Raw genomic sequence first — 24435 nt, 5'->3', positions numbered from 1 at the left:
CTAGGAGGCTATTTCCTACTTTCTCCTCAAGGGTTTTTATGGTTTCCTGTTTCACATTCAGATCCTTTATCCATTTTGAGTTTATTTTTGTGAATGGTGTAAGAAAGTGATCTAATTTCATTTTTCTACATGTTGCTGTCCAGCTCTCCCAACACCACCTGTTGCTTCAGGATTTTAAGGCCTTGATTTGCTTTGTCATTTAACCTGAAAAAGGGATGCGGGCTAATATACTATATGTATTTTTGTATTGGTGAATGCTAATGTATTAGTAGGTGAATATTAAGAAATACCCAGGGAGATATGGTGAGGTACCCAGGGAACATATTTGCATGCTGTTATGATCTTTTCTGGAGAGAATATATGCTTTTCAATTAGGGATTTTAAAAGTTAGTGGGAATTTCCATGACGTTGGCCTGTGGAAGGGGAGGAGTCCATCTAGCCCATCTGTCATGACACTAAAAATGATGTTTTTAAATTTCAAATATGATTAAGCCTCTCTCTGCTCAGAGTCCTCCAGGATGCCCCAGTGATTACTGAGTGAAACACACACTTCATAACTTGACCATGAAGGCTGTTAGTGAGCATTCTTCTAGGACTTTAGGCATACCAGATTCATTTCTGTCTGTCACTCACCGCTTTCCAAGATTCTCTTTTGTTAATTCAGATGATGGTAACTCAGTAATTCCTACTTATTTTTTCAGACTGGCCAGCAGAATTCTTCCTTTAGGGACTTTTGCTTGACTACTTCATCTCTTCTCTTCTACCCGTTCCCCTTACTTCTCCTTGCTTCTCTCCCCCATCTCACTGTCTCCTGGGTCACATACAGAATCATCCCCTGGTCTCCTCTGTCTCTGTATGTAGCAAGAAGTACTGAAGTTTCCGAGCTCCTTTCTATCACTCTCTGTCTTTCTGTGTAAAGGAAATGTCCACATAAGAGTGTAAGGACACAAGTCTAAACCAAACAGATCCATGACAGGCTTTAAGTTTCCCCTCTGATCTAGAAGGCTTAGGTTTCAGTTCCCTGAAACTAACAGGCAGTTACACATTGCCTAGAGCAAGAGAGACCACCTTCGCAACACCCAATCAGGGAAGGCCAGCTACCACTCTCCACATTCCTAAGGGTGAGGCCTGCAGAGGGAAACTCTGGATAGGACCCTGTTGCCTAATGTTAAAATTAACCCGATAGTCGCCCAAACAAGACCCTAGGGTAGCCCTGTAATTGGTTGATTTTAAAGATACTCTAAACGTTGTAATTGGGTCCTGCCAAAAGTAACAAATACTCTGAACAATGCGGATGGTTAAAGTTGCTGCCAATACTGTTGTACCATTATGATTGGGTCACTGTACTTATGTCACAATTTCTAGTAACTCCCCCTTCCCAAACCCCATAAAAACCCTACTCAGCCCTTGTTCGGGGCTCTCAGCATGGATCCACTGCTTTGATGAAGTTTGTGAGCCCAAGCCCATGCCCGTAATAAAGCTCTTTGCCTTTGCATGCGTTCCTTGTTCTCTCTGGTGGTCTCTGGTCATTGAGGATACTGCGTCCTGGACATTACAAGAGCAGGCACATAGAAGGTTCTCAGCACATGCTCTATGACTCAAAATGAAGGCCTGTTCTACCATGGTGCACAAGTGTTGCTATGCTCTCTTGGGGTCCCATAAGTTTGCTTCGCCATGGTCAATGAACAAAGGTCTCCAGCTTGGCTTGTGGGCAGTGCCTTTCCCTCTTCCAGTGCCCCACCTCATGCAGACATCCTTGGGGAAACAGGGATATCCTGAAGGAACAGATATGTTGTGGGATGTCTCTGAGAATCTATTTGCCTGGCCTCTGGGAGTTTGTTGGGAAACACTGGCATCAGTTGGCATAAATGCTGGTTCAGTGGCTAGAGATTGGCTTGGCTGGGTCAGGGTTGCAGAAGAGCCCATGCCCTCATGCTAGACAGAAAGGGTATCTAGCCACTCTTAGAGAAACTGTCCTTCAGACTCACAAACATCAGTTTCCCAGAAACTCAGTGCAGCCCCTCCATTTCAGAATCAGCCCTTTCTGAGAAACTGTGTGGTGATTAAGTTCATGTAATGAAGGCTGGGTTCAAATCCTGGCTCTCAACCATGTCAAGTCATGCAATCTAGATGACCTTCCTAGTGTCCCTGTGTCTTAGTTTCCTCATCTGTAAATGGAGTTTCTACCTCAAAGAACTGCCATGAGAGTTAAGTGAGTCAGTAGATCATACCTAGTACAGAGTCAATGATTAGTAAGCTTAGAAATGTTTGTCATAGCTCAATTCCAGTGCATTGTGCTGTATCTACATGCCTGGACCCTATCTCTCTTTGGTGCATAAGTGTTGCTATGCTCTCTTGGGGTCCCATAAGTTTGCTTCACCATGGTCAATGAACAAAGGTCTCCAGCTTGGCTTGTGGGCAGTGCCAACTGTTCAGTGAGAGAGCTGGGCTGTATAACCTCATCCGTGCCTTCTAGCATAGGTCTAAGTCACTTTTCACACAGCCTTATTTGTGGTTTGGGCAATACTCTTGCTCTGTTTCCCTGTTTGGCTCTGCAGACCACCCCTCCTGGGTAGCTAACCTTCACTGAGGGAATTCATACAGAGATTCACTAACTGTAGAATACTCTGCAGTTTACAGCAGAGCCAATTCTTGGCTGAGGCTCATTTAATTTACACTATTTTTTCCTGATTATATATATTTTTTGTAGAAGACTTGGAAAGAAACTTGATAGGAAGGAAATAGCAGAAAATGATGACTCATACCTATTACTGCCTGCAGCAGTACCTCCGTTTGTCCAGAGGAGCTGAAGTTTTCTGCAGTTGCTGAGACAGAGAGGGAGACATCCACTTTGCAGACTCACAATGTGGCGGTGTGGACCCCTTGACAAAGATACACAGCAGGGTGAGGGAGCCCATAAAGGCACCAAACCCCAAGGGCAAAGACCAAACAGGCCGTGGTGAAGCTCTGGTCTCCACTTCCAAAGGGCGAGGAGTCTCAGAAAAGCTTCCTTGATTCTTGAGGAAACGTCTCTCAAAGGCCTTCATGCCCTAAATGGTTACTGTTAGCATGCAGGTGGGCTTTCCACTCTTTCCTGTGCCTTTTTAGGATGGCTGAGTTTGCATTGGGGGTGTATCATGTATTTTAATTTTTCCCCCTTAACATTATATCACAAGCATTTCTTGAACTTATTAACAATTCTCTGTAACATCATTTTATTGCTTCAGAATATCTAATTGCAAGTCCACATCATAATTTTCTTAACATTCCTCTAATGATAAATACTTAAGCAGTTGTATATTTCCCTTACTGTAAACAGAGCTATTAAAGATGCTTTTTAACTGAAATCTTGGTCTGCATTTCAAGATATTTTCTCAAGATAGACTTCTAGAGAAAGAATTTTAGGGTCAAAGAATGTGAACATTTATGAGATTCTTGGCACACTGCCAAAGGTACTGCCGAGTCTGCTCTACCAGCATGTGCCCATTGTACCTTTAGTGGCTTTGGATAAGCTTCTTTTAGATAGTCTCTGCCTTAATTAGTAAAATAAAATGCATATACTTATTTATTTGATTAGTAATTCAGTGGCACATTTTTTCCTCTTAGAATCATTTTTCAATGGCAGGTGATTAATAATAAGTGGGATAAACAAGTTAAAGAACTTCCTTCTACCTCCCTAGGGGGGAAGCTGCTGTTGGCTGCCAAAAATTCCAGTTCAGTTTGGCTGTTGACACTCTCCAGCTTTGTTATTTTGAAAATCGAACATGTCTGTGTGTGGGGAGGACCCTCCATATGTTTTGCATGGTACATTTCAACAAGGCATTGGCAAGGATAAGAAGACTGGTGGGGGAGGCTTTCAGCCCACCACACATTTGCAACGCCGTCTCAGCACTGGCTACTCCGAATAGTTTCATGAAGCAGGGAGGCTAGGACTTTTCATCCCCTTTACGCTGATGAGAAAATGAAGACTAAAAGAGAGGAGCCTCCCCATTCTGCTCCATGTCAACTCCCAGGAGCCAGCTTATCTTCTTTAGCTAGTGACAAGCAATAGCAAGATGCCAACAAGGTCACTTCCATTGTCAGATCACATCTGGGCCTGGCTCAGGCTGCTGGGATTGAGATGAGGGGGTAATAATGAAGCCCAGCCGGGCTCTGGTGGTAGAATGATGTAATCAATCAGTAATGGCTGTCAGGGACACAGAGGGTGGTGGGAGGGCTTCACAAGTGCCCACTGCTGCCTGGGTACCCAGTAGTGCCCAGCTGCGAGTATTGCTCAGGAATCAGTATTGCACATATACTAGGATTGCACAAGTGCCCAACATTGCCAGGTATCAGTGTTAGCCAGATACTGGTGTTGCCTAGTTGCTAGTATGGCACAAGTGCTTGTATTTACAAAATAGGTGGAGCCTGCCCCCTTTGGAGTCTCCAAACCCCATTTTTTCCTCTCCAAGGGAAATGAGAAGGTTGGACATAAGGACACAGATTGGTTTATGTGGCCTTGTCTGGCACATGCCCGGTTAATTTGCTGGCCTTTAAGCATAGCCTTTTTTATGTATCCTAGTTGTATGTGGGCCAGGATGGGGCTCTGGCCTGAGAAAAGCTTCAGAGCCAAAGTCAGAAATGCCCTCCTGTCTCTATCCCGCCTTGCACCACACAAACATGCCTTAGCAGTCCGTTCTTCTCTGCCACCTCCGGGTCTCATTCCCTGCATCTCTGGTCAGAGACAGGATGTGTAGAGGCTTCTGATTCCCACTGTTTCTCCCGTGCCTGGAAGGATGTGTGTGACAGAGGACTTGCAATGATTCATCCTGAAGAATAAAACTTTAATGGCAGAATTTCTGACTTCCTTGGGGTGGAAAGTTTGGGTAGAATGCCTCCTTGGGCATCTCAGTGGCCCTGTGAGCAGGCTTTAAGAGGTAGCCTTTCCAAATCCTTTGTTTTCATTTCCCCTCTGGGGTTCTAGTCAAGTATCTTTTGTCCCAGAGGAGCTGCAGATGTGACGGTAGGATGCCAAAGACCTTGATTCATTCTTTGCAGATTTTTAGTGACAATGGCTGATGAATAGTCTACATCTACAAACCCAATAAATATGGTATGGACTTCCACTTCGGGGGCTGTAGTGTTCTGTGTGCATAGCATCCCATAACCAATGCAGAGTCACGTGGATTCACAATTGTGTCAAAGAGAATTTTTCTTTCATCCCGAGGGATCTGTGAGAAGGGGATTTTCCCTATCTAGGCCTCAACAATTTCTAGGCCATCCTTCTCCCCAGAGTACACCTCTAATTCTTCTTCAACACTGACTACTGATGTGATTTGCAAATCAGATCACATCTACACCCCATTTCCTCCTCTAAGTCCCTCCAAGGGCTCTCCATCCCTTACAAGGCAACATCTAAGCTCCACAGTATGATGGCCAGGCCTCTCATTACCTGGTTCTTTGCAGTCTCTGGGTCCAGCCTCGTCTGTCTTCACTTTTGCACAGACCACATGCCCCAGAAATAACAGTTTCTGGATTCATGTGCACAGACCACATGCCCCATCAGTTTCTGGATTCATCTTTATTTCTTTGCATTTCTGACCCCTGTGAGGGCTAACTCCTTCAGAACCAGCCTTAGAGTTTCTCCTCCAAGAACCCTTTCCTGGCCTCTGTTAGGCTCTTCAGTTTTCTTCCACTGTGGACCCCGTGCAACCTGAGCTGTTTTAACACATTTCCCATTGTGATGAGTGCCCTGCAGGCAGTGGCAGCAGCCTTGCTCACCTCAAGTCCCTGGCAGTGTACCTACTGTGTGGTATAAACTTAGGGGACACTTGTGTCACTGCCTGGATGCTGAGTTCTGATACTCACCATCATTTTGTCCTAATGTCTCCACTTGTCACCCTTAGAAGACAATGTCTGATGAGCAGTGGCTGTGACCTAAATGGTCCTCCCCAAAGGAAGAGGTGGCCTGCTCATGGGACATCCAAGGGAGCACCTGGAGTGCTGTATCCTTGGAGAGCTGAATGTAGAACTCTTTCTTACTCTTTGACTTCGGGAGAAAAAGAATGATTTCAGCTATCTGAAAAACAAAAGGTGGCCAACGTGTTTGGTTTAAAGTTAAAGACTGGGGGGGGGGGGGGTCTGCCTATCTAAAGCATCCTCTGAGATCTATAATGTTGGTAAGAGAGACCTCTTGATCACTGGGTGACCTTAGAAGTAGAAGCTGGAGAATTCCATCAAGCCTCATTGTCAAGGCTCTGGATTTATGAGTTTACCCATGAACTGAGACATTCCCATAGTGTTACCTCTATTTGTTCTTATGACAGCAAACCAATAAACCCCACAAAACCTGCAGCCACATCTCTCAGGGATTAGCAAAAGGATGGAGAAAAGTTTTCTCCTTGAAACTCCTCCATTGGCTTTAGGAAGCAGAATATGCTTTTTGGTTGGCTGGTGACAAGGTGGGGATACTTCAATGGGCTCCTAGTCCAGCTACTTAACACATTGCTAGAGTTTAATGTGTGTACACACTTATTCAGTACGTATTGAGCTCTCACGGGCACCAGTTTTGGGGGAAAATGGTTCTTGGGTCTCTCAAATTTCTCACATCTTGTGAGGCATGAACTGGCTGTTCTGGACTATCTTTTCAAAGACATTTGTATAGCAAACAGCTTTGGGAGACTGAGATGGAGCCTTTCTCAGATCAGAGGGGCAGGCATGCTTACTGCCCATCAAAAGAGACTCTGGTTCTTTTAGCTCAAGGTTCTTCTTTTGGAAGTCAACATACCCTGTGGACAAGTGTCCACTGGGGAGCACCCGCACTGCCCACCTGGGGCTAAGAAACAGGAAGGTCCACACAAATGCTGATGTCCATGCCCTTGCTGTGAGTAAGAAAGCCCTTTGTCCTGTGTCTTCTGTCAGCAGGCATGGAACTGTTACAGGCTTGGCTTACCTCACAAGCAGGCAAAATCTCAGCACCCTCACAGTTCCTGACAAGCTCATATTCTTATTGAATTTCATATTCAAAACACCCTAAAACTAAAATAGTTTAATCTTCATTTTGTGGATTAGAATTGAAGCAAAGAAGTTTACTCTTCCTAGGTCACAGAGGTAGTTAGTGCTAGAGTGGAGATTTTTGTTCAAGTCTGTCCAATTCCAGAACCACATCTTTCCATAACATGTTGATATGATTGTGGATGTTAAAGTGCCCGTAGGTTTTTTGTATCACTCTCCCCCCTCTCCCCACAAAACCTCTTGGCCCCTGAGTCATCTCTGTTGCTGTAATGATAAGAAAGCTCAGATGAGAAATGGAAAACAATTGAGCAACATCTCTTCCAAAGGAGCATAAACAAGATAAAACCATCAAGAATTGCTTCCATTGAAGAAGTTCTTCTCTAATATTTATGTAACAGCTGGCTGGAAGCTCCCACCTACTGTCCTTTCTTCTGGTGAGCAGATTAGATCCATTTCCCAACAAGCAGGATGGGCTGAGACATGTGAATTTCAGACCAAACCATGGGGTGGCTGGGGTAATGGGCATACTCCAGTATGACAAATGTCTACAGCCCCTTGGCAGGATGACCTTGACAAGCCTGTGGAAGCCCCATTGTACATTTCCACAGTGCATTTTCATCCAGTTTAATTTGATCCTTGCCTTATTTTTATGATAGAGAGTGACCAGTTTCTCCAGTGGGTTTCTATGTACGACCTGTGGCACAAAGCCCCATTTCTTAGCCTGGGGCTCAAGACCCTCTGTGACTCAGCCCTAGTCCACTGTGTGGCCAACTCAAGCTTCCGTTCCTCTCTGAAGGCTCCTAACCCATCCCATGCCTTAGGTAGAACCCGCCTGTCCTTCCTTGGTGTTTCACATTTGTCTGATTCTTTTCTCTCACAGAATCTGTAACACTTTGGAGCTATCTACACTGACATGTTTGTCTTCCCCACCAAGCCATGAGCCATGGCTATGGCCACCTATGGCCCTCATGTTTGTGGCTTGCAGTTATATACTCAGACAGACGGACACACACTAACACACACACACACACACACACATGATCTATCTCTGGATCTGAAATTTTATCATTAAATACTCTTATTTTGGGGTTAAGCACTTTTTAAAAGCACAAATCATCCAAGGAGGATTAGTATGGATGTTTTATGAATGTTATGACAAGATGTAGTCTACCTGATCATTTTTCTTTTCGATAAAAGTGACCTGGGTGGCAAGATTCTTGGGTGCTTACACATGAATCAAGTGTGATCAACCTGAAAACACTGGCTGTGTTTATCTTGCTAATCATCCTGCAGAAGGACAACATCCCAGGACTCTAGAGCTGCCTCTGTCCCAGGGCGGCCCTTGCCAGGGATGAGGATATTGGTATAAAAGCCCAGGTCATTGCTGGCAGAGACCTCAACTGGGGTGCTCTGACCCTAACACTGGGTCATTCCAGAGTTCCTGAGTCCTGGTGCCACATGTTCTGTTCCAATCAAGACCCCTCGCTGATTCACCTACAGAAGGAAGGAGCCTCCTCTCTCCAGCCTGCTGGTCAGACAGGCTTTGGCTCCCATGCTTCCATGGCCAGTAGATGCTGTGTGATCTCCAGCAAGCCCTCCAAGCTTTCTGAGGCTCAGTTTCTACAGGTCTAAAGAGTGAATGGGGCCACTTGCTTGCGAGGCTTGTGGTAAGGATAAGAGACACATGCATGAAGAAGGAGGCATTGCATACAGAGTGTGCTAGCTCCCCTTCCCTCTTCCTCCAGCCCTTCTCTCCTCCTCTCCTGTTTTCTCTCCCCTTTTGGCCTTTCCTCTCCACTTCCTTCTTCTTCCTTTATGGCTTTTGGATAATTGGCACATTCGTAGCTGTGCACATTCGCCCCAAGCCACATTTGTTGCAGACATGCTACACAGTGACTCTATGCATCTCTGGGGTAGGGATAAAAGATAATGAATGTGTGCTCTCTTTCCAAAGGGAGCACCATATATTTGCACACCGGTGTGTACTGGATGCCTGTGGAAGTGTGTGCATGTGTGTGCTCATTGGTATGATGATTTTGCTCACCTCTGCACTTAGCCTGTGACATCTCCCTCCTAGGGACATCTGGATAAGCCACCTTGGATGACCCAGCCTGGCAATATCCAAGTCATCCCTGCATCTCATTCTGGTTGGGCTTGAGGGTTGGGTGTAGGCTGTGCTTCGGTACAGTTTTCCAGGACATTGGGTAGACATGGAGGGCAAGCACCAGGGGAGGGAGGGGCCGATTCTCAGAGAGCAGTCAGTATAGGGGGCTCAGGGGCTGCTGTGGAAGGAGTGGGGAAGAGTCACCAGCATCTTTTTCCAGCACAGAGACCTGTGGCAGCATCAGGGGGCCCATGTACTCTGGGATCATCCTCTCCCAAGCAAGGCACGCATGTGTGTAGATTCTGGGTGCCTCCTCTGTGCCCAGTGGGCAGTGATGCATGCTCACCATCCTTGAAGATGAGGATATGTGCTCATATATTCTCAAAACCCTTAAGTGATATCACAGCAAGAAGGGATGTTGGTAATCTGTTAGTTCAGTGTTTCCTAAATGTCTTCCAGGGACTCTTGGTCCAAAGGTTTGTGACAGGTGTTCTGGGAAGCAATGAGGTCTCTGAAAAAATACATTTGGGAAATGCTGCATTCATCCCTCCCCCCACACCCCAAGAGTCATTGTGGACATTGGAACACTAAGGATGCCAGGAAGCCTCACGTGGCTTTAGATTTGCTTAATATGTCACTTTATACATTTGTTTGCACATGGGACACCCTTTCTGTTTGGGCTGTTTGTCACTACTTTGCCAGGCTGGTATTTTATAGATCATGCTTTGGGCCACATGGACATAGCCACACCCTTGGTTTTATAGCTGAAAAAGTAGTGGGCCAGCAAACCCAGGTTACTCAGAGGAAGGTCTCACCTTTTGAAGATCATTAGTTCCTTTCCTTCTGTTTCTCCCCCTGTTCCCATGGCAACTTTATAACTTCTGGCTCTTTTGCTTGTGGCCACTCCTGGCAGGGAGAGTGATGGGGGACCTTTTTGTTGACTCCTGAGCATAAATGGCACAGCCTCAAGAAACCTGAGTCATAGGGAGCTCACGGCAGCTCAAGCTGTGGGCTTTAACATGGACCTGCTGGTCTTAGTGACTGCAGAGCTGCGGGAAGTCTTAGAAAGACTCTTATGAAAGAGGATGGTTAGTAAGTCCATCTTCTCTTCCTGTTGTTCATTTTATTTTTTAAAAATGTTTAATTAATTAATTAATTGATTGATTGATTAATTCTTGAGACAGGAAGAGTCAGAGCATGGGTAGGGAAGGGGCAAAGAGAGAGGGAGACACAGAATCCAACGCAGGCTCCAGGCTCTGGATAATCAGCACAGAGCCCGATGCAGGGCTGGAACTCACAAACTGTGAGATCATGACCTGAGCCAAAGCCAGATGCTTAGTGAACTGAGCCACCCAGGCCCCCATAAAATACTTATTTATTTTTGAGAGACAGAGAGAGAGGGAGAAAGAGAAAGAGAGAGAAGGAGAAGGGCAGAGAGAGAGGGGGACAGAGGATCTGAAGCAGAGTTTGTGCCTACAGCAGTGAGCCTGAGCCACTCAGATGTCCCCATCAGATTAAATGACAGTTACTCCTCCACAGGAAATGTTTAGAAGTGGTTTAGAGGGTTTTAGAAACCAATACACATGTACTACATATGTAGCACTAGTGGTTGACATCAGAAGACAGCACTGAGCACCTGACATATCTATTCCCACCCTTGGTACTAGAGGGCTTCAGAAGGAGTCCCTCGAGATGGGCCATTTCGGCATGGGCCATTTCGGCATGCTGATTATTTTGAGCTGGAAACAATTGGTGCCTATAAGACAAGGAAGAAACTCTGACCTACTCCCAAGTACCTAAAAGAATTTAGATAGAGGACCTACTCCAGGAAGGGAACGATCACCATAGATAATTACTTTATAATATAACCAGAGGAAGTAGAGGGAGGAGTTTAGCAAAATCTCTTTGTTAAAATTCCTTTCCCTGTTCCATTGTTTCTCAGGGGCCCGGTAAACATTTGTTTACCAATAATTACTGCTGGGAGCCGCACCGGCCTTGCTGGATGACACAGTCACAGTAAGGAAATGGTAGACGTAGCACGGCTCCTGCCACAGGTGACGGAAGCTGGCATCTCCTTCTGTTAACTGATCGCTCGTGTAAAATTAAGCCTGTTGCTATTGATTAGGCCTCACAATGTTCCAAATCAGACCGATATTCCCCAGAAACCTCATGGGAGGAAGCATATTCCCACCTCTATGAAGAGGAAGTTAAACAAAGCACTGAAGATGTTTGTCTAAAAGGTCTTCTACTGAGCTTCACAAACTTAAGACATGGAAATAAAGAGGGTTAAGAACACAAGCATAATGTTTACCCTGGCCTGGAGAGAAAAGCTTAATTTAGGAAATAGAAACAAACAAGAGCCAGGCACAAGCTACTGCGTATACATATGCTAATTTGGTGCCCTTTGTGAGGATAGGGAAGAGTAGTTACAATTAAACTCATGTGCAAAGACCTGCTAGTCTAGGGCGCCTATGGCGCTTACACCTTCAACATCAAAGAACAAAGTTGACAAAAGGTTTACTTACTAACCATCTCGAATGTATTCTTCCTCTTGTGAGCCAAATAGAATGCCTCCTAGTCCTGTCTATGACTGAATTTTAGCATCATTGTTATAAAATGTGTTTGCTATCTACTTCTCACTGAAAACATCTTGCTATCTTCTTAGTTGTAAGATTTACTACCGGTTCAAACAACTGTGTATGTTATCTGCTTTTCACTGAGAATATCCTGTTATCCTATGATGTGTAAGTTACCTCATTGTAATTAGAATAGTTCAGAAGAAATGCCTCTGTAAAACCTGTTTCTGCAAACTTTTCAAAGCATATTTATCACTGAGAATTATTTGTAAAAATTCCACCTTTTGATGTCGTAAGTCTATAAATAAAGGCCCAAAACCTGGTGAAAGAGGAGGGGATGGGAGATAAAAAGAGGATAAGACAAGTCAGGGTGGACCAAGAAAGAAACTGCATGAATCTCTTTACCGGTCCGAGGCTAGCCCTTCAGGGAGCCCTGGACCAGCCGGAGCAGGCTTCCAGCAAATTACCCCTCTTTAGCTTCCAGTGAGTCATCTTCCTTCTCTTTGAAGTCCAAGACCCGTACCCCCTTCACCTTAGTTCAGGATGGCATATATGCCTCATTTTGCCTGTCTTTGGAAACCCATGTTAATATGGATTCCCAGGGCTTACAAAATTAATTTTGATTTTTCTGGCCAATGTCTCTCATGTCAGCTTGGTTCTTAGACCAGTCAGAAGGACCCTGAAATGTAGAAGAAAATGTTTCCTCCTCAATACTACCATGGAGTCATGCCCACTTGAGGGACGAGAAAACTGAAGCCAGAAAAGCCAAGCAAGTTGCTTGATGACCTAGGACCAGGAAAGGGGGGGTCCAGGGCCCAAACCCAAGGCAATGGCACTCTGCAGTCTGTGCTCCAGCCATGGTCATTATGGGAAGGATGGGTTTACTCACAGTTATTTTACAGAGCCAATTTCTCAAATACCATGCTTTAGAAAATCATCATTTCAGCCAGTGTCCTCACAGCTGGGACAACCTATTTCTTGAGGAGCATTCCACTTTTACATTTGTTTCATGAAGCTGGTGCTTTTGTGTGGAAAATAATGCTGGTCCCTGGGCCCTCTTTCTCCAGGAGGCCCAGAAGCCCTCTGCACCATGTATTCTGAGGACAGGCCACTGGGACTGGAAGCTGGCCGTCCCAGCCCCATGCATGCAGACTATAGTGGAGAAGGCAAAGTCACACCAGTGACAAGCAAGGCCGGGTGGTAGTTATCTTTCCCCAGACAATTACAGTAATGCTGTTTGACTCTGAATGCTTGGTTACATTTCAAATTTATTTCCAATCATTTAGAGATGGATCAATGGGAGACAAAGGTGCCTTTTAGCTCTGGCACCTGTTATTCCCCCTAAATGTCAAGGACTGACATTTGATGCCATTATCCCCAGTCAGTTTACAGATGACTCACTTCCTTGCTTCCCCAGCCCTCAGGCCCACCCACCCAACAAGGACTTTCACACCATGCTGATGACAAACTGCTCTGCCCAGAAGGACCCAGATTTTCTCCCTCCTGGGTGATCACTGCATCTCTGGGTGCCTGGGACAGGCCTCTCCTGGCTCAGTTCCTCCTTTCTTTTCTCTCCCCAGGCTGGCACCTAGAATTCTCAGGTCAGGTGCATATCTTGGGATGAGATGGGTGCTCTCATGGTCTGCCTGGTGGTCCAGGTAGCAGGGTGGGGCTGTGGGGCGCCTCTTTCCTCGTGGAGTTGAAGGAGGCATAAGGGGAGAGGAGACTCGGTACCCCTCAGATAAAGTACTCCTTTCTGCTGCTGTCCCCACCTGTGTCCTGGAGGGAGAGGTCATCCTGCAGGGCAGCATCCGCGCTTTCGGCAAACTCCGTGCCTTTGGCCTCATTGGTGTGGTATGTGCCCTTGTACCCATACATGTAGCGTAGAGTGATGACAAGGAGGCAGATCAGGATGATGGCTATTGCGGCGATCACACCTGCAGAGGGGAGCAAATGCATGGCTCTGTCTTGGGCAGGCATCTGGGACTGGGGTAGGACGCACAGGGTTTGCACCAAAACAGACACCAAGCCCAGATAGGCTGGCTCATTCCCGCCCTTCTCCTCCCCACCTGGTGTGCGCTCACCCTTATGATCGCCCATCGAAGTTACTCCGATCTCCCTTCCCCTTCCCCCTCCTTCCACTCAGTCTGGTGCAGACTGAGGCTGGGATCAGATCCCAGAATGGACCCTTCCTCAGGGCCACTCAGTCTACTGAAAAGACAGACTTCTGTGCAGATCTTGCAGAGTCAACTACATGGATTTACCTAAAACTGAGAAGCTCACAGCCTTGGGACTTAACTGAGAAGTTCCCTGGGGCATGAACGTTGGTACTAAAGTCAGGAAAGTGCCCCGAAAGCTGGGCCCTGGAGCCCGCCCTCTGTGCACTGTTAAGGGGAATAAGACAGAGCCATGGCACTTGGGACAGCACTAGAGTGGCTCACCACTCTAGCTTAGTTCTGGCACACACCCCGAAGGTGAAGGCTGCATGAATTTGCCAGAGAAATGGGGGTCAGACAAGCAAAGGACTGAAGATGAAGGGGCTTCCAGAGGACGTGGGCGAAGGCATGGAGTATGGGCAGCAGGCAGCCCTTCATTTCTCTCTGGACTCAGGAGCAGTTGGGAGAGCAGCTGGGCAGTGGGGGCCAGGTCACTCAAGGCCTGAGAGTGATGGGGGAAGGCCGCACTGGTTTTAGATGGGCTCAGGCATGGCCCCTCATGCAGCCTCCCCCTCACTGAGCCATTTTCTTTGAAGTGGGTTCTCCCCTGGGCACTCCCTCTTACTCTCCACCTTGAAGGCCCAGGACAGCTCACCTGCAATGATGGCGATGTTCGCACCCAACGTCATGAAAATCTCAGGCTCGACTATTTCTGTGAACAGAAGAGAAGAGTCTAAGTGGGGGGGGGGGGATCTTCCCACACTCAGCAGCGCGTCTGCACCCTGCTCACAGGTGCACAGCCCTGTGAACAGACCACGTGGACAGAGGGTAGTGTGTGTGTGGACAGGCTGCTGGCTCTGCCTGGCCACGGACTGGCCTGGAGAGCATGGTGGACCTGGTTTTGGCATCTCTTAGTGGCATGAGGGACAGCTCCTTGCACTGGGCAGTTGCTCAGTAGACATGCCAGGTAGGTGAGTTCTGTGGGGGGCATGAAAATGGGCAGTCATGTGCCTAGTGCCAGCAGCACCTGTCCTAGGGCCTCAGATTTTCTCAGATAATGGTAGAAACAGACAATATGTGAAGTGTCCCCACATGCAGAGGGTCTGGACATGCCAGGTGTTGGTTTAATTGCCTCTCACCCATCACATCATCATGGGACGTGTGTGGTATTACTAGCCAATTTCACAGGTGGGACATGAGAGTGACAGAGTGACATGCCCAGGGTCACACTGGCAGGCTGGGATTCAGCCCACACTCTCACCTCTGCTGGGCAACTGTCTCCTTTCTCTGTTGAAGTTGCCCTCCCAGGAGGGCTCCTGGCTGGTGGCTTCTCCCTGAGTCCCCTCTGTGGTCTCTGACTGGCTTTCTGGGGGAAGGGCCGCCCCGGGGCTCTCTCACAGTTACTGACTGGTTGGTCTGGCCACAGGGCTAGGCTCTCAAGCAGAACAGGAAGCTGCACATCCCTTCCAGCTGCTTCACACTATGTCTCCTTTCTCCTCAGGAAGATGAGGGAGGAGGAGGAGTTATTAGACCACAGAAATCTTGGTGTTAACTTGGAAATCCCGTGTTCCCATTACAATGGCTATGCACATTAAAAGAGAGAAGCCTACTTCCTAATAGTCCTTTCCGCTCAGATAATCACTTTAATTATAGTGGGATGAGGTCATTCTCCCCAGGGCGACTTCCAGATGCCTCTTTCTGATAAGGGACTGGCCGTGGTGCCAGGAGAGAGGGTGCAGTGAGCAAAGCGAAGGCTTCAGGCTGGAGGCAGAGGAGGAGGAGGGCCAGCCCAGAGCTTGGAGGTGGTGAAGAGGTTAAAGGAGGTCCCTCGAGTCAGCAAAGAGAGTGAGCACACAGAAGGAGTTAGAGTAGGGGAGGGAGGGAAAGGCAGGGGAAAGCTCAGTTCAGCCTTCTGAGGGCTTCACTGTAGTGAGAACTGAGGCAGGAAGGGCAGATGTGCAGGTGGCATCGGACTCTGAGATCTGAGATCAACAACAACCTGGAATTCACCATGAAACACATAGTAGGTTCTCAGTAAACATTTACTGAATGCATGACTGCATAAATAAATGCATGTACATATGAATGGATGGATTCAGACACTGGCATTGCAGATCTAATTCAATCACTAAGCACCTCAGAGTTCAGTAGGAATAAAGAATGGTCCCTTCCTTAGGTTGGCACAGAGGGTAACCGAGGTTCAGATCCCCAGAACTGCCACTTGGGATTTTCCAGGGAAAGACCAACATTTCTCATGCCAGTCTGTCCAACCCAGTCAGGGATTGCTAGTTCTTTCTTTTCTCAAAACAACTAGCAATGGCTTAGCCTGTGACAGGCACCATCCTCAGCATTTACTGGGCATAGACCCCCATGGCTGTCCCATTTGGTAGAAGTTATTATTATGCCCATTTTATAGATTTGGAATCTGAGTGCCCAAACAGTGTCACTGTGTTTCCTGGATCACATAGCTGAAAGAGAATCAGAGGTCAACCAGCTCAATCAAGCCCAGGCAGCTCGGGGTCAGCGTGCTCCATACTGCCCAGCACTGCTTAAGTACCAGATGAGGTATTTGGCGTGGGCCACTTGGGGTGAACTTCTCAGCTCGTGTTTAGGGACCTTGCACACAAACCTGTACACTGGAGCCCTGGAAGCCCTCTCTGCAGGCCAGCAGGGAGGGGGCAGGGGGCATCTGAGGTCTCTGAGCTCACACACACCCAGGAGCACGGTGGGTAGGAATGTCTCATCTCTGCGCCTTACCCCTTTGGGTGTGTGGAACTGAATCTGCACAAGGTGACTGACCCCAGGGTGGTGACACTTCAGCATGATGGAAATGGCCACAGAGGTCAGAACTGGCACCGAGGAGGGGAGCTCAGGCCTGTCTGGGAAGATGGAGATGATGTAAGAGGTGGTTCTCAAAGTCTGGTCCTGGGACCAACAGCATTTTCTAGTGTCTGCTAGAAACGCAAATTTCTGGGCTTCATCTCAGACCTGCTGTATTAGAAACAAGGGCTGGGATCTCATAGTCTGTGGGGAGAGGCCTCCCGGGGCAGGGCTGATGCATGTTTTGTGTTGAGAACTGCAGGTGTATGAGACTTCTCCAACGGAGTCATTAGGATTGGCTTTTGAAGAACGAATAGGAGTTTGCTGCACAGACAGGAGCAGTGATGTAGGCAGAGAGCCCCTCTCCCCGGCTCTCACTTTCCCTCTAAATGTCTGCTCATCATCCACAACACCAAGCCTACATCCTGAAGCCTACATTTCATCTCTGAAGATGGTGGAGTGAGAACCCTCATTGGCTATACTCCCTTGTCCTGTTTCTTTTTAGCCAGCAGTGATGATAAAGGATATTAGGAAAGACTAGCTGGAGTGAGTTCCATCCTACCCCAGGAAGTTGATGTGTTAGTGTGCAAGATTAGGACCTTGGAATGAGGGCTCACCCCTAGCTGGGGTTGAAGGGTGAGTATGTGACTGGAGTTAGCATCACTCTGAGCTCAGGACCTGGGGCTGAGGGATTGATGAGCAGCCTTAGGGGGTGCGTTTATGGCAAAGCTAGGTGTTACTTACGGCTAGGTGTGGGTCCAAGATCAAAAAAAGTAACTGGGTAGCCCTCAGATTGGAAAGGCACAGAAGACCTTAGCCTTTTCATAGAGGTCTGAGGTGCCCTGTGGTTTTCTTTCTTGGTGCCCTTCAAGGCTGTAATGCCCTCCTGGCCAGAGAGAAAGCTCTACAACCCCAGCACCACATTAGCCCTGCTCACAGCTCTACACTCAGCTCAGACTGTGTGCCTGGCACCCAAGAACAGTTGTTGAATGTCAGTTGAAACCTGGTCCCTTTGGAGGAACCAAGAACCAAACTGCACTTTGCGCCATCCACATCATTGTGAAGACAAGGAAGGGCATTCAGAAAAATATTCCATAGTGACTGCCTTTAGTTTTTGTGTGTGTAAAACAAGATTAACAATACCTGCCCTGGGGTAGGGATTGGAAATGACATGCCCACACATGATAAATATGTTATATATTGTGTAGACAAGACCTACATGGCACAGAGTGCAGAATTGGTATTTACTACGTTGTTGGCACTTTTTTTTTTTTTTAAAGAAAGGCAGACTGCCACAGGCAGCACCTCATGTGGATGTCTGGTCTTGGAAGCTTGATGAGTCTATGTTCTCCTACAAATGGACCTTGAGAGCTTCTTTGAACATTCTAGCAGGAGAGTGCAGCCACTCATATGTCCTTGACTGAAAAGGAGTCCTCCTATATCGGGGAAGGTCATCCTCTTGGACACAGTGCTGCTTTGGGAGGGATGCACCACGAGCAGTGAGGGAGGGAGGTGATGTCCTCCTAGCCAGCCAGATCCGCTGAGTCAACCCTGGCCATCAGCAGGTTACTGATTGTCCAGATCGCCCTCACATCCTGTCTCCACCCTGGATCTCATTCTCATCATTACTTTGGTTTGCACATAACTCAATGCCAGTCACCTGGGTGACCCCCTCACAGGTGTTTGGAGTCCATGCAGAGGATGGGTGTTGGTCACGGTTTCCCAGCACAGTCCCGGCTGACAGTAAATAGACATCTGGGTGCTGAGTGCTTCTGCGTTCCTGGCATCACCGTAGGCACAGGGGAGGCTCCAGGAAATGGAGAATGAGTCTCTAACCTCGGGAGGCTCGTGGTTTCCCTGGGAGATGTGACTATGACATAGAACTTATTTAGGGCAGGATTTGTCAAATAGTAAATCCCAACCCACTGCTGAGTCCTAAGTAGAGAGAGAGAAAGAGAGAGAAAGAGGGCAGGGCCGGGGGAGAGATTAGAGAGAGGAGAGCTCAGAAAGCATTAGACTCTATCCAAGCAGCCAGGGTAAAGACTGTCTGCTTCATTGTGCACACACCAAAAGCATTTGTGCACACACCAAAAGCATTTACCATACTGTTGGTAGGCCACAACGCAGACCATAGCACAAGGAAAGGGAATAAACCAAATCCCTAGTCCTGCAGCGTTGGGTTCAAGGGAGCCCAGCTCTGAGCAGCCAAATGGTGAAGAAAGCACGGCTTCACTCTGACAACAGCTGACATGGGCCGTGGTGGTGAGGTGGCCCTGCATGTGGCAGTTCTGGGCTCCTGAACCCCCAGTGTGGCTGGCCACAGTTCTTGCCACAAGGCTAGGGCCTGGGCCATATGCCAAGTGCAGGGATAACAGATGCTTCCTGTGAGCTGAGCTGGTGGGTCTCCAGGGGGAGAGGAAAGGGAAGGGCTGTTACTGCCCTAAACTCCTGCTCAGGGAAGTTGCTCTCCTATGGGGGCAGGGGTGGGGTGATGAGTGGGAGGAACATTCCTTCATTGTGGAGATGAGGCCACATGTCCTGAGGGTTCGGCCTTGTGAGGCTCTGGAGGAGGGGCATTCAGCAGGCACAGGCCCTGGGCACAGTTTCCATGGATGTCCCTGTATGTAATCCTGCAGCAAGCCTTCAAATGGGAAGTTCCTTCCTTTTCTTTAAGTTACAGATAATGAAATGTATGCCAAAGAGGTCAAATAAAGGGTCAAGAGCTCACAGCCAGAAAAAAGGGCAGAGCTTGTGTTCAAAGGGAGGATTCCTCAGCACCAGGGTGTGCACACTCTCCAAGGCGCTGGGAATGGCTTTCCTCTTGCAATCTGCAGCCTGGCTTCAGCGATGCGCTGCCGAGCCTGATCCTCCCTACAGTTCACAGGGTGGCAGGCCGCCTGTCTTCCAGTCAAAGGCACCAGGGTGCGCAGGTGCTGCCACTCCTTGAAGGTGACATTCCCGGTTCCAGCTGGCCGCTTGGGCACAGCCAACAGGATGCTGGACTTCAGTGGCATCCTGGGGGTTGGGGCGTTGGGGGTCCTTCTCAGTTGTTGACACAAACCAGGGACACAAGTCCACCCCCTGTCCCCACCCAGGATCTCCCTTCTTCTGTGTTTTCTGATGAAGCTGTGCCGAGAGTCCTCTTCTTTCCCTAGAAACTGTCTTTGCACCTCCTGTCCACCTCTGATGGTTTGCCTCGTGCCAGAAGGCTTGCTCCCTGCTCCTCTTGTTCTCTGGGGCAGAGCACTCTGGGAGCAGGAGTTCCTTGTAGTCAAGAGGGACAATGCCTTCAGACCAGGAGGCCTCCGTGTTCCAGGAAGGGGAAGATTGTTTCAGCTTTAAAACCATGAGGGGCCACACACATTTCTCTTGGAGTCCTTGGACAGCTCCCGCCATGACAAACATGTCAACGACAGCAACAGAGAGGCAGGCATGCTGCCACCTGATGATTTGCCAAGCTCTGTGCCCCTCACTCAGAGCCTTCGATTTAAAGGAAACTACATATCTCATTCGAAAAGCTGCTCTCTCCCTGCAACGACTTTGTGGGAGTCCCATTCAGGTTCAGGGGGAAACTTTGTGGCCACAGAAAGTTCTCCTGGGCTCCCACTGGGGTTTCTTCTTTCTGCTCTAGATACATGCCTCAAGTCCTCAGGCTAGTCAAACAGAAAGCAGTTGACTACTGAAGCTTAGTAACAGGCTTCTCTTTTTTGGCAGGAAAAAAGGTCAACTGTATTTCCTTCTCTTTGATGGTTTGTTGTTATCACAGCCTGAAAGGATATAACACTGAAGCTACAACTGGAAATAGAAGTGGGACAAAGTAGCAATTATGTATTGTGTGTCCATCTCTCTTGCAAGGCTGGCATGTTGTCTGAGCAGAGGGGCATCTTCCCAGCCCCAGCGATGTGGACTGAATGGGGTGGGCCAGGGAGCTTCTGAGGGCCTGCAACATATTCATGTGAAAAGAGACTGCCAACACTGTGTTGTAAAGTGTCAAAATGAACAATAATGTGTCACAGATGGGACTTAGCCCCATCAGACTCTCAGATTCTATGACAGTGATTTTGAGTTTGCTCATGATTTTGTTTGTTCTTTCTTTCCTCAGCACCATTTCTCTGGTGCCTTCTTTTACAGCCTTGTGCTCTACACTCGAGCCCAGGCACTTTCCTTTGAGGAGCTTATGGTGCAACAGACTGAGATACATGTGTAAGTTCAGAAAGGGAAGTTCAAGGAAGGACTTCCTGGAGGAGGAGGGCCCCAAGACTGGCCTGCTGAGTGGTGGGACATGGGGGGAGGGGGAAGCAGGGGGAACTGGGTGCAGTGGTGAGAGGAGGGCACGGAGGGTGAGTTCACAGAAGAGTGGTCCGGACGTCCGGGTGGGGCAGGAGCCCCGCTGTGTGGGCGTGACTGCTGTGGTCACGGGATGTCCCAGGCGGGGCCCCAGGCGGGTCAGCTCACATCTCGAGGCCTCCTTACCACTTCTATGAAGTACCAGGTGAAATCTCTGCCTGACTGGGTGAGTGGGGGCTGCCAGCTAAGGCACGGGCTCTCAATCTGAGTGTGTATCACGGCTTCCTGGGGGCTTGTGACACCACAGATGACCGCACTCGCCCCAGATTCTGACTCAGCACACCTAGTGTGGGCCCCAGAGTTTGCATTTCTACACATCTTCCCACGTGCTGCTGATGCTGCTGGTCCAGGAGCCTCCCAGTGAGGACCTCACGGGGAGGACCTCTGAGCTTATGACGGCGAGAGTGAAGTGCAGATCATGTGCCCAGTTCCAGTGCTGCCACACAGCTTCCTTTGCAAGGGGCGATAGCAGCCTGCAGTCAACGTGAGGACGGGGCATGGGGAGAACTCTCAGCAGATCTCAGCAGATGCAGCCACAGCCACAACTGGCCACAACTCTGAGCTCTGTGTCCTTTCTTTCAGGACCAGTGGACGTAGTTTGAGGCCTGGCAGCCTGGTTTCTCTGAGGACTTGCCCCCTGCGCTGGCTCCTTTGCCTGCCCCCGATGACTGGAGCTGGGAGAGAGGACAGAAGGCCCTGTGCCAGCATCTGGTAGTGCACTTGGCCTCCAGTGAATGCCTGCTCAGGGGACTGTAGTCTCCTTTGCTTTGTTCTTGGAAACTCTGACAGTCTCTGCTATCCCCTGGATGCCCATTAGTAGGCTGAGTACCTGCAATAAGACCCCTGCAAGGAAGAGCAACCTCTGCTGATTTCCTGCAGCTTCCCTGGGCTCTGAAGACACACCGGGGAAGTGCTTCTCCAAAGACAGGTGTCTGGAGCACCAAAGGGCAAAGGAAATGGATGTCTGGGGACATTTTGATGAGCCAAGAGGGGACAGTGTATCCCAATCAGCATCTGCTTGGCTTCCTAGCTCTGAGCTCCCACCAGCAGAAGTGACTGTAGCACAGAAGGCCTGGATACACCTATTTCCAGCCCCAGCTCTGTCCAGACTGGGGGAGAGTGAGGGTGCAGAAGCTTCCACCTGCCAGGCTTGGGGCTGAGGCCTGCCTGCCTGCATACATTGGCTGTGTCACCCAGGCTCGAGAGTGAACAGGTGAGGGAGTGAGATCCAGACAAGAGGCAGTCCTTCAGCATGACTGAGCTCCCACCTAGCCCATACTGGACCATCCTAGAGAGTGCTGTGGCCTCTCTGACCTCGGCCTCCTCATGTGTGACAGGTGGTGGCACAACTATGCAGGCCCTTTGTGAGTTAGTGTGTGCTGAGCACGTAGGGAAATGGTCAGCACCTGTTGGCTGTTTGGTTTTCACTGTTGTCAACACCATTGTCACCATTATCCCCATTGTCGACAATGTCAAAATGGCATCCAAGTGAGATTTCAAAAAATGGGCACCTTCAATTCTCTCATATGCTATTTGCCAAATGTGCCACCCTGAGAGTCAGAAATTCCACGTCTAGTAATTGGTCCTAGAGAAATAACCTGAAAAGGAAACAAAATTCAGAAAAGTATACTACAACTCAGTGTAAAATAGAAAATAAAAGAGAGAGAACCATGTAAGCGTCCCACATTAGGGAATTGGTTATGTAAATTCCAATAGGCCTATATGATAGAATATTACGCAGTTATTGAAGTGATGTGTGGAAATTCTTAGTGACAGGAGGAAATGCTTACAGCGTGATTTAAAGGGAAAAAACAGGACCTTATAAATATAAATTATGTTAAATATTTAAAAATATCTTTGAAAAAGGAATAAAAGGAAACAGCATGTTGAGGCGGTGGGTGGGGGCTGGGGGTGGTCTTGCTTCCTTCTAACATACAGTTTCTGTACTTTCCAAATCACCTCCAGTAAACATGTTACTTTTAAGGTCAAGAATTGGTAGTGAATCATCACAGGGTCTTCAAAGCCTCAGACTGGAAGGTCCATGAAGTCCCCCCTGAACCCCGCCCTATTATCTGCCCCGCTTCACGCCCCATCAGGGTCTGCATCCCCTCTGCAGTGTTTCCCACAAAAGCCACTGCAGGCTGTCACTGGACAGCACGACTATGGCTTCACTTCCCCGATGCTCTGAGTCTTATGTTCACGTATCCTTTGCCTGACCTGGTCAGGGGCTTCCCCGCTCAGACATTTTCCCTTCCAACCAAGAAGGACACGCTGGCAACAAGTGCAAGTGCATTTGAAGCCCAACTTGCCTTTTCCCTGGGCTGCAGCTGTGGATGGAGGAGCTCCAGATGTGGCTTGAGTCCCAAAGTCCTCACAAACACCCTTGTTTCTGCAGGTGGAAACAGAGGCAAGCTCTGGCCCTCTCAGGGACTGGGTCAGATCCTGGAGTTTAGCAATCCTGCAGCTGCTCCGGCACAGGTGTTGCTTTTCCGGAGCTCCTTAGGTCATTGTGGGTGTCCTTCCCAGCTGGGCTCTCAAGCATCCTCAGATTTGAGTATCTTCCTGAAGACCCTGGAAGGGTCCCTCTCATCTCCTAGGCTGGGTAGAGCCCTCTGGAGAGGATTCTCTGAAGGGAGGTCTCAGCTGTCCCTCTAATTTCAGTTTCAGGGGAAGGGATCTTATAATGGAAATGCACAGACTCAGTTTCCCCCCTTGGCCTCCTCTTTCTTGCATCTCTTCCTTTTTCCTTATCCTTCTGGCCACTGTCAGTCAATTCACCCTCAGCCATAGCTCGTGCTTCTTTTTCTCAAGCACGATGACTCTTCCATCAGTGATTTTGTCCCTACGCTTTTGGACTCTGTCTAGTCTCACACTTGTAAAGAAGTAGTAGAGTTTAGCGTCTTGCGCAGTGACTTCTAGCTTGCCTTGCAGAGAGGTGCACTTAGCTGGATGGGTGTCAAGGAGCTAAATATGGAAAGCTCCTTGTAATCCCTGAAAGCAGCCATTGTGACCTCCGAACTGCTAGGACTGGGCCTCAAGGTCCCAGAATGTCTTGTCTTTTAAATGTCTGCAGGAAGGGTGTTGGAGGAGTTAAGAATCATCTACTGCGGGCATCGTGGTGAGTATGTGCTCATCAGTTGTTGGAACCACAGACGCTTTGGGTCGTAAATGACCTTGAATGCTCATCCCAGCCACCACTGTCTTACTCCTCCATTTGCTCTACAGCCTCCCTGACCACAATGCTTACACTGAGTCCACAGCTTCCTGGGGTTATCAACTCAGTCCTGGATTTCTCCTCTTTCCACCTGAGCTGGGTGGCTCCTCGGTTCTAGGACACAGCCCTCCATTGACACTTGTCTGTGACCTGATGTGTCCAGGAGAGCTTCATGAGCTGACATGGGGCTGTCACCATCACTTCATATTGTTTTAGGTAGAAAAT

General features: G+C 48.4%; 1 protein-coding gene and 1 long non-coding RNA gene across 3 annotated transcripts in view; both read right to left on the bottom strand.

Annotated features, from left to right (window-relative positions):
- LOC115287924 overlaps positions 1-8008 on the bottom strand; it is a 26018-nt gene extending 18010 nt beyond the window's left edge. Inside the window, exons 1-2 of the long non-coding RNA XR_003906723.1 lie at positions 5848-8008; positions 2766-4767 (exon numbers count right to left, since the gene is read on the bottom strand). This is a non-coding gene — a long non-coding RNA (uncharacterized LOC115287924). The remainder of the gene's footprint in view (positions 1-2765; positions 4768-5847) is intronic.
- Positions 8009-12921: 4913 nt separating this feature from the next.
- The window catches only part of GYPC (glycophorin C (Gerbich blood group)), a 38524-nt gene continuing 27010 nt past the window's right edge, over positions 12922-24435 (bottom strand). The window contains exons 1-3 of one of the 2 annotated variants that reach the window (XM_029934737.1): positions 22403-22477; positions 14485-14541; positions 12922-13610 (exon numbers count right to left, since the gene is read on the bottom strand). In XM_029934737.1, coding sequence (XP_029790597.1) covers positions 13411-13610; positions 14485-14541; positions 22403-22457 — 312 coding nt within the window. In that variant the 5' untranslated portion in view covers positions 22458-22477 and the 3' untranslated portion in view covers positions 12922-13410. Of the gene's footprint in view, positions 13611-14484; positions 14542-22402; positions 22478-24435 lie in introns of those variants that run through there. The other variant, XM_029934738.1, reaches the window with a different exon arrangement.

This window comes from Suricata suricatta, chromosome 3 (assembly GCF_006229205.1).
Source record: "Suricata suricatta isolate VVHF042 chromosome 3, meerkat_22Aug2017_6uvM2_HiC, whole genome shotgun sequence".
NCBI lineage: Eukaryota > Metazoa > Chordata > Mammalia > Carnivora > Herpestidae > Suricata > Suricata suricatta.
The sequence above is the reverse complement of the archived record's forward strand: the minus strand, read 5'-3'. Positions and strand labels throughout refer to the sequence as shown.